Raw genomic sequence first — 12519 nt, 5'->3', positions numbered from 1 at the left:
ACAAAAAAATGCCTCGAATTACTAGATGCGGTTTAGGTAGTAGTTTAGCATTAATATGTCATGACTCTACAGAATAGGAATTGGGCTAATTTTGGTGGTTTGGAAAACAGATATTTCCTTGCTTGGGGTGAGAGTTGTAACCAGTCTTATTGATTTTTGCAATCCGGGTTATGTTGCGTCAAATGGGCTTAAAAAAACCACCTCGAATTATTCGAGGAAATTACAATCATTGACAGCTAAGTTACACTGTGAAAACTCCCTATTAAAGTCATCAACTTATCAGTAAAAGAACACCGACAACGACTCATTTAATCAAGAAAAAATCAGCTGCGGTGTCTGGAACAGTCTCATGGACATTATGTGGTCTATCAAACAAACCCATGGCTCATTGTGTTCGTTCTGATTCTTCTTTTTTTGTGATTTACAATAAACACATTTAATATACGCAAAAACATAATTAATACAACAATTAAGAAAATTTGAGTGTGAAAAAAACATAGCCCCTATTTTTCATTGCAAAAATTTGTTAGAGGCAACTTACGTCGGTCATTTGAGTCAAACGTTCATATTCTTATATTTACCACTAATTAATGCCAATCACGGAATAAGATTTCTCGGTGCTTTTGTATTGAATGAGCGCATTTCATAGTCAATATCAAACTCAATACAGAAACACTCTATCTCAGTAGTGTTTTGAGTTTTCGTATGCGCAGTGTTTTGTTATAAGAGTTTGAAAATATAATTATGTTTGCTGGGACTTCCTTCATAATGCAGAAGAGAAGCGGACGTTGGTTGCAACACATTCAAATGGGACATGCATTATTCTATTTCTTTTTAGAAATAAAATCATGTATAAATGGTTTAAGTCTAATATTATACCCGAATACCCTATAATTGAAGTTTAGATCAATTTTACTTTATTTCAATACAAATTTTCTTGCTTGTTTCTTGGGGGTTTCAAATTAACCACGAATGACTTGAGCTCAACCCTAATGTTCTGCTCGATTGTTTCTCAACAAAAAAATGCAATTACAAAATTTTGGGTGAGCTATTGTCAAATCATGAGTCGAGCAAAACTATTTTCACTCGAAAATTTTGTATGCGTCAATTTTTGCCATTCTGGAGAACATCTATTTAATCAAAAATCTTCATCGTTTTAAACAAATGACGATTCATATATTTGGAAGAGATAACAATCGAAAAATCATTATATATAATCTACATAGTTTCAATCAGTCAAATAGTTTTGCAAGATAGTCCAGTTGCGGGAACCGCTTTATCTTAAAAAGTCCAACGAATTTTTTTGTGGCAATTTTTCAACTGACTTTTAAATTTGACTGTTCTGGTGCAATGGCGCTGAGTGTTTTTGTTTCATTATGTACAGAAACAAAAAAAAATTCCGGATTTGCTGAAAAACAACACCATGGAAGGACGATGCTCAACTGAAGCTCAAAATTTCCTGGGCCAAATTTTTAAAATACTATATCTCTCCTCGTGAAAAACCAAGCTTGACCCAGACTTCTATGACCCAAAATTTCCTGGGCCAAATTTTGACTTCTATGACTCAAAATTTCCTGGGCCAAATTTTTAAAATACTATATCTCTCCTCATGAAAAACCAAGCTTGACCCAAACGTCTATAAAAAGACGTTTGCTCGACCCGTGAAATGGTTTTCCTCGACTTTAACTAGGAATCTCGACTGTGTAATTTTAGACAATGAATGCCCTCCTGCTGTTCACTTCCTCACGGCACACTGTTTAAATGCTTGTTGCAAAACTTCTTCTTCTTTGTTCGCTTGATAACATTCTGACTAAATTTGTCAGAAAATTTGATTGCCATTTTTTTCGCATCATTAAAATTTTGAAAATAAATGCCATGAAGAACTAACAGTTCATGAGAATTCAGGAGTTTAGTGGGCACATTCTAAGATAGTTAATATGCCAAATATTGTCTTAAAATAACTCTGATTTCATTGCAAAAATGTGTTGACAACACTGCATGTTTTGTACGAATCAAGAATATTCTAAGATTACAGTTAGGTTTCATAGTATTTGCTAATCTGTTTCGCGAAATATAAATTCCAAAAATACAACTCTGTATTCGACGGTGCTCTATATGAACAATTTGATACTATAATAGCGGCTGTATAACACTTTCTGATCAGCACAAGAAAGTACCTGTTAATAGACAAATAGGAGCCTTCAAACCATATTTTTACCTATGAGAACGAACAGCCACAATTTTAAGATTATTATATAAATTAAAATATTGATTAATATATTTAACACTTGTAGGCATGTAAATATCTAACCTTAGGTTTATAATATGAATAATTTCCATGTTTCAAAAAACTTTTCTTGCCCGGTTCGATTATTTTTTCAGGCTACGGCTACAGAACCCTAACTGAAAATTGTCCCTCAGCAATCATTGCGCTCTGGATACACTCTATCATTGGCATCATATTTGACTCTGTCGTCATAGCAACCACCCTCTCAAAAATGGTCAGATCTAACAAACGGAAATGGACCATTGCCTTTTCAAAGAAAGCCTCGATTGCTCTTTACAATGGAGATCTGTGTTTCATGTTCCGATTGGGTGACTTCAGAATCAACAGCAACATGTTTGAGGCTCACGTGAGGCTGTACTTTGTGACAGAGACCAGAACAGAGGAGGGTGAAATAATGCCCATCACGTTCACGGATATGAATGTTGGTTACGATACAGGTGAGAGCCCATTTTGAACACCTACGCAATCAAATAACGGATGGATTTTCCACTGTGAGAGGTCTTTGTACCGAGCATATAATATTCTTGATACCCTGTTTGCTGGAAGTTGAATTGGTCAAGATGACTGTCGCGCAAAATCTGACCAAGAAGGAATCAAACTCCTATCAGTTCAAGTAAAAATTATCTCGATGAGATCAAAAAATTTCTGATCAAATTCAAATGATTTTATGTGCAATTCTCGTTACTGGATTTTAAGGACATGCAGTTGGGAGATCCTCATTCAGAGTTAATTATTATCACTATCGGACTCAGACAATTTTCAGCATTGATCAGACAGCGCCTTTCCTACATAAACCCCGCGGAAAAAACCCATTCTAAAATTTAATTTGGGCCGTGATAGTTGAATCGGTTCTAGTTGAATCTGACCAAGAAGGAATCAAACTCCTATCAGTTCAAGTAAAAATTATCTCGATGAGATCAAAAAATTTCTGATCAAATTCAAATGATTTTATGTGCAATTCTCGTTACTGGATTTTAAGGACATGCAGTTGGGAGATCCTCATTCAGAGTTAATTATTATCACTATCGGACTCAGACAATTTTCAGCATTGATCAGACAGCGCCTTTCCTACATAAACCCCGCGGAAAAAACCCATTCTAAAATTTAATTTGGGCCGTGATAGTTGAATCGGTTCTAGTTGAATCTGACCAAGAAGGAATCAAACTCCTATCAGTTCAAGTAAAAATTATCTCGATGAGATCAAAAAATTTCTGATCAAATTCAAATGATTTTATGTGCAATTCTCGTTACTGGATTTTAAGGACATGCAGTTGGGAGATCCTCATTCAGAGTTAATTATTATCACTATCGGACTCAGACAATTTTCAGCATTGATCAGACAGCGCCTTTCCTACATAAACCCCGCGGAAAAAACCCATTCTAAAATTTAATTTGGGCCGTGATAGTTGAATCGGTTCTGATACTTTCCTATCAATTCCCACGGGCCACTAAAGGCCCCGTGAGTTTTTTTATTTGGGGTTTTATTTCCTATATAAACTTAAGTGTTTTTTTTCGAAACTGCTCTTACTGCTAAGCGAGTTTTTAAGGGATCGTTCATATCTTTATAGTGACTTCCAACTTCTCGACCATTTTGTATTAGGAAATCAATTAGTGGTTACAAAATCTGTCCGGATACTTCGTTTATGCAGTTTGCTTTTGTAACTGTATATCCACTCTGCTGTACTTGCCGTTGCATTAACTAATTTTACTAACTTAGTTTTGGTTAGATTCTAGTTAGTTTGAATTAGAATCTTTGTTACAAAAAGGCAGTCATCCTTTCCAGAAAATTGGGCAGATTTCAAATTAATTAGTTTGAACTTTCTGGACTTTAATATTTACTCTTTATAAACTTTTTCGCTATTATATTCTCTATATTCTCTACTATATGTACACTAATAGACTGCCCTAATTGAATTGTATTGTCAAAAAATTAATCTTGCTTCCTGTTTTTTTTTGCAAACAATATGAAGACATAACTTGTCGAACGAGTATGGAAGATCATTAGATTATTGGCCAAAAATATAAAGCAAATATTGAGCCCAGATTTATTTTCCTGTTATGTTTTCATTATAGGTCGTTGAGAGGTAGTTAAATTGGCTGAGGTTATTAATCAAAATCTATTTGTGAAATCTCTACACGTGGAAAACAGCATTTCGAAGCAGATTTTCCCAACGGTTTTGTTTCTTCTTCCTTATAAGAGAATTGAGAGAAATTATCTTCCTTATATGTAAGAAAAATTTAAGAACTAAAGTAATCGGAATGTTGACAGAAAAAAAGGAAGGGAAACAATTCGGTAAATGGTATCCTCAATTTTGGCACATTGGATTTTTTGGCATTGGATAATTAGTCAATTATATCTTATTTAAGTCTTGAACAGGCGCTTAGAACCCATTTTGGTAAGTAAACTTTGATAAGTTTAAATGTACCAATTCATACCCGCCAAATCCTCGTAATGGTAATGTTGATTACCATTCTTTTGACCCAGGTTTAAGCCTCGACATGTGAAAAGACTCAAAAAGTCTAGAGGGGCAAGATTTCTTGAACTAAAATTACATTGTCGAGCTTCTTACCTAAAAACGAAGAAAAGTCTTTTATTTTCTCGAGCAAGAGACTTTTTATGAGCGTTTTCGGTCAAACATTTTCTTCTAATAGGCCTTATGGTTCAACCACGGTCAAAGGAAGCATTTAAATAGTCGAGCTAAAGAAAATATTTCGATCGAGCAATGTCTTCGGCAAAATCTTTTTCATAAGCCCGCTTTTTTGCAATGTTTGAAGTTATTTCACTTTTTTGCTTTTGCATATACTGAAGCAGCAACAGCCCAAGACTAAATAGCATTAAACCAAAGCAGTCCACTTTAAAACATAGTTAAAAAATAACCAAAAACTTCAGAATTTTTGTAACTCTTAAGATAAGACAGTTATCGCAACAGGACTATTTTGCCGCATTACTTGATTAAATGAAATGACCTTCTTCACATCAGCTATGAAGATGCGGAATTTCAAAGTTTGTTTTTTTTGCTAAAAATATGAAAATTCAATTTTTGAAATTATAAGCATTTTTGAGTAATTAGTGTTTTTGTTCAGAATTGCAATAACAGATCAAGAATCCTATTTCTTACTGCCCACCCATAAGCAATAGTGGGCAATAAAATTGTGGAGGCAGAAATACAGAGCAATGAGATAACTTTTGCGCGACTCATGATTTGACAATCATTTTTTTTGTAATTTATTAGTTTGAGTCGAGCAAGAGCCGAGCATGACAATTAAAGAAAACTAAAGTCCAGTTTTTCGCTAAAGTTGAGCTAAAGTCATCATAGGCTATTTGGGTCGAGCACGGTGTTTTCATAAGTCGAAGTGTAAACCTATGAATAGTATCATTTCAGGTGAAGATCGTATCATGGTGGTGACCCCAATTATCATCCGACACATCATCAACAGCAAATCTCCTCTGTACAAAGTGTCCAAGGCTAACCTCAGCTCCCAGTCATTTGAGATCCTGGTGGTGCTGGAGGGAAACATTGAGCAGATCGGAGTCACTGCTCAGTGCAGAACTTCATACACCACGGCTGAAATTGTATGGGGACATTACTATACGTTAGCCCTCATCCGTTTCTTTAACCTGGCGCTAGAAACAATCACATGCAGGTTTAGTTGACAAAAAATTGAGAATTTTTGCCTGCAGCCCTATTGTAATTGGTCGATGAAAAAATCGGATTATTCAAAGTATCACTAGTTCGTCTAATCATCAAAACCAGCAGGTGGTGCGTAGTCGGGTTGTTGTCAGAAATTTTCATTGCGGTGATCGCTTTTTTCAACAATTCCTATTTTTAGATTAGCCAATCAGAGATGGGGGATATATAGTTTTTGTTTCTGATAGGCTAAGCGTTGGAAAATTTGATGACATAAATTCCATGTTGTGATGTTCAAGTTACCTGAAATTTGGTTAGACATCAGGCAAAGCCCGAAAAAATATAAATGCATTCTTTGCACATGGAGATCCCAATTGTAGTTGTAATAGGTTTATATCGAGTTGCACGGGCCTCTGAGGCATGGTCAAATGCATTAAAATATTTAGTCAATTAGTAGTAATCGTCAATGAACTGATAGTACTCAAATGATCCTTTGCCAGGAAAGTGCTAAATCAGCCTAAAATTTGGTTTCGAAATATGTTTCTTAACTATTTAAGATTCAATTCAGAAAACCGTCTGTATTATGAATAAATCATGATAGGGGTAAGTGCTAATCTGCAAGTTTTCCCAAGTTCAATTCCAACTGTTATCTCGCAAGATCTTGCAATAATCTTGCATATGAACTATGAGGGTTATCGAGTAAGATGTTGCTTAAACTGGGTATGTTGCAAGAACCTACCAAAAGACGGTTATCTTGTAAAACTTAAGTAAAACATAAGACTTACTTTTAATCCACAATAAAAAATTGGAGGGACTAAAAGCAACTATTTAACAATTAAGTTTTTTTGGTACGTTCCACTAATTGCACCCTAAATACTATAATGGATAGCAGGGATATATTCGAGTATATTTTCTCTCAGGCAAAACGTACTTTTGCCATTTAGCAACATTTAAAGATATAAAATATCTATTCACAATTCTTCCCTCGTCGAAATCTCATGGCTTACTAGCAAGACTTTGGTACCGAAGTGCTTGATCTCAATATGTATAAAACTAGATTGTTCGGATTATTTTTCGAAGATTATTCTCTCTCAACGCGGAAAAAAAACATTCAGTCAATTGAAATGCTGGACAAACATCAGAAAAATTACCAATAAAGAGAGCGACTATGTTGTGAAACAGTTTTATAGAACTTAAATTCGGTAACACACGGTCAAAAAACTCTCGAAAACGTTAGTAAAACGACGCAAAAGCGTCGTTTTTATTCGGCTTTGACGGTTATTGTTGTTTTTGTTGGTTTTGTGTTTTTTGACGAGCTGTCGGTTTTGGTCATTTGTGTCGTTATCGTCGATTGTTTGTAAGAATTGTTGGTTGTTGTCGTTTTTGTCGTTATCGTCGAGAGTTTAAGCAAGTGCCAATTTTTGTTGTTATGTTGTAATTTCATTAACAAATAAAAACTCCAACAGGACTGACATAATTGCTACACAGGATGAGGTCCGCAACCCAAAACAAGTATTGGACAGATCGACTTCGGTAGCTGACAAGGAGATTCCAAACCAATGATATTCAAAAAAGGTCTTGAACCGAATCTTTCAATTAAAATCGTCAAAAAAAGGGCAAAACCAAAAAAGACTAAAGGACTCTGATCAATTTTGGTGAAGTAAAGCGACAAAAAATGACGATATCTTATGTTCAATCCGAACAAAATTTTTTATTCAGGTTAGAGAGTTTTTGTGCTTTCTATTAATTTCATATTGAATTTGTTCAAATGTTTGAACTATTTTTTAATTTGTTAATTTTTGCAGATTTATGTCAGCATTTTTAATAATTATGGGTTTTAGTAAGTGATATTCAGGCCATTTTTGGTCTCGCAGTTTTGTTAGATTAAGACACATTTGGATTTCGATTAAGATTTTTTTTAATTTTCAAAGCCATTATTTACTTTTTACCTTCTGTGGCCATTTGACGTCTGGTTTGGTTTTTGTCGTACATTTCTTCGTTTCTTGTGAAGTATAATAAGTGCGATGAATTCGACGCAGTACCCAATATATGTTCTTGTCTGAATTGGTCTGCGACAACTAATATTATTGAATTTGACACTAAATGAATGCGTTCAATGAAATCTTCGTAATTGTTTTCTTGTTCTGTTGTATTGTTACTGGGTCTCAATTCTGACAAGTCTAATTGAACCTCTCATGAAGTCTAACTGACAGTAAAAAAGCTTCACGTTTGATAATTTTTTTTGCGTTGACTACGTTCAAATATTTATGTTTCTTTTTTTTAGTTTTGTTACAGTCTAGGTAATGAAAAGTCTCATTGAGTTCAATAATGGAACAAAACAATGATATCAATGAATAGGAATATTAAATGGTTGTTTTTATGACTGCACAAAATCAAATTTAAAAAAAAATAAGTAAAATTAGATTCTGACCATATTTGGTTTTCGTTGTCTTGGCCAACCTTACTTATTAAATCTACGTAAGTTAATCATGTGATATATCTGAATATAAATTACTCTTTCAATCGATAGCTCATCATAAATACAAATAAAACAAAATGGCGTTGTAATTTTTGGAATGTTTTTTTATTCTTTTCTTTTTTTTGTTTTTTTGGTTAAAATTTTATTGTTTACAATTGGACATATTAATATTTTTGATTGCTTACAGAAACATCTGATTATCAAATGCACCATAATTGAAGCTGCTGAGTTTTTCAAATGACATCAAAGGGTTTTAGAAAATTCTGTAATCATTTTCAAAAATAATAACAGATTATGGAAAAATTTTTTTTTCTAAAATCTTGTTTTTTCAATTTGTTAATTATTCTCTTTAACAAAAAGTTTCAGTTGCTTCAAAATCAAACATATGTGGTCCATGTTCCTAGTAACTTTAGTGTTTGCAAATTTCTGTCTGATTGTATTTGGCTTTCAAATTTTCGGACTGATTTTTTAATAAGAATTTTAAGAAATGAATTTTACACTGGATTTGTTGTTTCTTTTCTCTTTTCTCATTTTTTTGTGTGTGATTTTATATTTGATTTGTAATAACAAGCGTTGGTAAGTATCAAGATCAAACTTGAGATACCTCATTCACGACTTAGCTTATGATCGTTTAGCTTGTGTGACCTCTATTTCAAATTGCATTCTAATTTTAGATTTATAAGTGATTGCAGAAGTTGTTTTTTAATGCTTCTGCACTCACTGATATATTTAGATTGGGTTCTTAGCGTCTAATAAGCTAGATTAGTGAGAAATAAGGTTAGCTGAATACTAATGATAAAGTTGTTACATGAGAGATTTTTACACTCTGAAAATTAGTTTCAATACGGGATAGAAGTTGAGATATTGATCTCATTTTCTTGTTATTCAGTAAAAATTAGTGGTTGCTGTTTGCATGATAAAATAATCTTTTTTCCGAATATGAAGTTGCATTAGAGCTGATTTAATTTTGCTTGATTTGTTCTAGTGTTCGTTCTAGTGAAATAAAGAAAACTAATTTCACTTTTATACGAAGTGATCAGCGTTTAAATAACAAAAACTTTGAACTGCTAATTCAGAGGAAGTCTTATCTGCTTCAATTGGTAGACAATCGAAACAAGCCCATGTGGATGAGCGGGTTTGGAGCATTAGCTGCCATTGCACTTCAGGGAGCCTCCTTGTTTTCTTAAATACTCGTAATACTAGCATATGTCAGATTTTTTAGGCTGCCCTGAAACTTTATATATGCCCACAAAAAGTCTCGATACGTCTATGGTTGTTTAAATTGCCTACTATGAGAAATAATTTGTTTCGTTAAGATTAGCAGGTCAGCATTTGTCATTATTATGTACAAAAATATAACAGACCACCTTAAGGCGCTTATGACCTCGCATGATTCTCTTGTATGATCGACAACCCATAAAAGCAAAAAATTGTTTCGAGTGATTCTTTTGTGATGCAGTTTTTTTGCTACCATTTAGTAGGCAAAATAACCCGCCAAAGCAATGACAAATTGAATCCTGCTGAGTTAAAATTAGCAATTTTATAAAGTTGTATTTGGGTTCGAATGGTTGTCTGGGTCTTGTTATTTTTTAAATCGTTACTCTTAGTGTCGCTCAATGCTTGTACTAATGCTGGCTTCCGATTTTCCGGATCATAGAACTTCAGTACTGAAACATGATATTCCAAGTCTAATTTCATAAAAATAAGCGAGCTCTGAAAACCGTCACGTTCAGCCTTCAAATGCATGAATGATCTGCCAGTTTGCGTTCCTGTTCAAAAAACTAATTTTTACGATAAATTCTTGTACGATATTCTTGTGCGCCAAGTTGCGCGAAAGCTAACCCATTATGTCGGTCGTCAGTTTCCACTGTGTCTAGATTTGAAGATGATCAAATATGAGCATAATCTGAACAAATATCACAGCTGGGAGTCGTTTTGAAACCCCATAAGCATTTACATTTCATCGTTTGATATTTGTTCATAGATTCAGAGAGAAAGATTATTAGGTTGAAAATCAGATAAACATATTTGAATAACTCTTTATTGCGTTTCAATTTTCAGCGATTAAAAAGCCCTACCCCCAAATTTCAGCCCTCAAGGTTTAAATTCCATTTTCAGTGATCTCTATTATAAAGACAACCCGTCGTTCGAAATTAGAAATTATTAAAGAGTTAATGAAAGCTTAAAAGCATATTATATTATAAGTGATGGCACAAACTAAAACTGGTCAAGAATATATTCCCCCCCATCCCCCCCCCCCCCCCCCGCATAACCACCTTTTCGATGATAACCACTTTCCTGTTTCAGCAACTGCATAGAACATCGAGGAGTTGGTTACATTGCAAACTTTGCTCTGTTCGACTCTCTCTACGAAGGACAAAATCAAAAAGTCTGCTCAGCCGAAGAGCTAGAACAGCTCCAACTTGCCGAAAATGACAACCCAGATAACGATACAAATGGCTCAAAACAGGAAACTAAATTTTAGTTAAATAATCGTGGCGTTGTTAGAAATTCTTTCGTATCTTGATCTTGGAATGGTTTCGTAGGCCAGAAACTTTTTCTTATCCGTAGACCAAACTTAAATTTCCACCAGCACACTCTGTGACAAGATAATGTGGGGACATTGCCATCAACAGACCCCCCCCCCCCCCCCCCCACCGTGTGACACACTAAATAGCACTTCACTGCTTACTCTGTAGCATTTCGAAATGTTTTACCCCTAATTGAAAGAGACCACATAAAATACATTTCATCGGATCACCGAAAAACATAACCTTAAAAATTCGTATTTTTCAGTTAAAAATTTTTGTGTTTTGTCTGCTATTTCTTTTACGGGGTGAAACAAAGGAGCTGCGGGAATTACATTCACACAGCAATCTTTACTGCTCAAATTGTATGAAGTATTTTTACCCAACGCTCAAAAAGTTATAAAAACAGTCGCCAACAGGTTGATTAACCTATGTTGAGGTCTTTTTAAGGGTGTGTAAAAAGTGCCCTATGCGTATAAAACTCCTGATCAACAGGGTTGCATTAGTTTCAAAAAACGGTCGCATGAAAGTGTAATCAGAAGCTATAGCCTTGCTAATGTTCTGTGCGTTTTTTGATAACTGTTGGTGTGATTTGAGAACATGTTAATCCAGGTTCGTCAGCCAAGTTAAGAATGAAAACATTGTGACGTAATCTCGGACTACAATTTGCTTATATTATATGTTTGAGTTGGTAATAGATACAAATGTTTCGCAGAGCAAACTGAAAAATTACTAATATTGCTGTAGATTCTATCACATTGTACAAATTTTTAGACAGCTATTGTAATTTGGATTCTATTTCTGTTCTTATTTCGAAAATAGAAAACTATTTGAAAAACCAAATTTTTTCTCTCAACACGCTGAAGAAATGAACAATCAATGATACGCCGGTCAGGAAAGAAATGGCGAAAAAATGTATCATTTAAAGAAAATTGACTGGGAACAAATGCAATATAAAAGTTATCCAGAATAATTTGGTCCAAAGAATGTCAAAAAAATTGAAGAAATTACATGAAATCTAAAACGCATTCTGCCATACGAGGGTAAGCTTGACGCAAAAAAAAAACATGGCCGAGTATGCGCAAAACAGAATTGGATGACAAATCTTGGTAAATATGTTGTTTCTACATGCCATTACAAGCATCCAACTTTCCGATACACAAAATCAACAGAAGCATTGTGTAAATTATATAATAACGATTAATTCAATCCAATCGAATTGATTTCCCCAGGACAATAAATTTATTTAAAATAATTTAAGAACATAACAAAACAAAAAACATAGCAGGACAAGTCCTGACGTACAATTCAAAGAATTTTCATTGACTAAACAGAAAAACTAGACCTAGAACTGACTATGAATGGATGGGTAAAACCATTTAGAAAAAAAATCCGATCCAAAAAATCGAAAAAAAATAGCAAAAACCAAAGTGAAATTGCCGCATATGAACAAAAAACCACTAGCGAGAAAGCGAATTTTTGTTCAAACACCGTTTTCGCACTCTACTTTAAATTTGGAGCGAAAAAAATTTACTCCGCAAAACCACTCGCTTTTTCGCTCCACTTCCTGTTTCGGCGTGACCAAAATCACTACTC

The 12519-nt window shown here is 34.2% G+C and overlaps 1 protein-coding gene across 1 annotated transcript; it reads left to right on the top strand.

The window, feature by feature from the left end:
* The first annotated feature begins 2420 nt into the window (after positions 1-2420).
* LOC142337038 (G protein-activated inward rectifier potassium channel 4-like) lies at positions 2421-11032 on the top strand. The gene is made up of 3 exons (XM_075386081.1): positions 2421-2724; positions 5671-5881; positions 10703-11032. Exons 1-3 carry the CDS (start codon positions 2499-2501, stop codon positions 10878-10880), a joined length of 615 nt encoding a protein of 204 aa, XP_075242196.1. The 5' UTR covers positions 2421-2498; the 3' UTR covers positions 10881-11032.
* The last annotated feature ends 1487 nt before the right edge of the window (positions 11033-12519 follow it).

Source organism: Convolutriloba macropyga, chromosome 3 (assembly GCF_964194025.1).
Source record: "Convolutriloba macropyga chromosome 3, txConMacr16.3, whole genome shotgun sequence".
Lineage (NCBI taxonomy): Eukaryota > Metazoa > Xenacoelomorpha > Acoela > Convolutidae > Convolutriloba > Convolutriloba macropyga.
The sequence above is the reverse complement of the archived record's forward strand: the minus strand, read 5'-3'. Positions and strand labels throughout refer to the sequence as shown.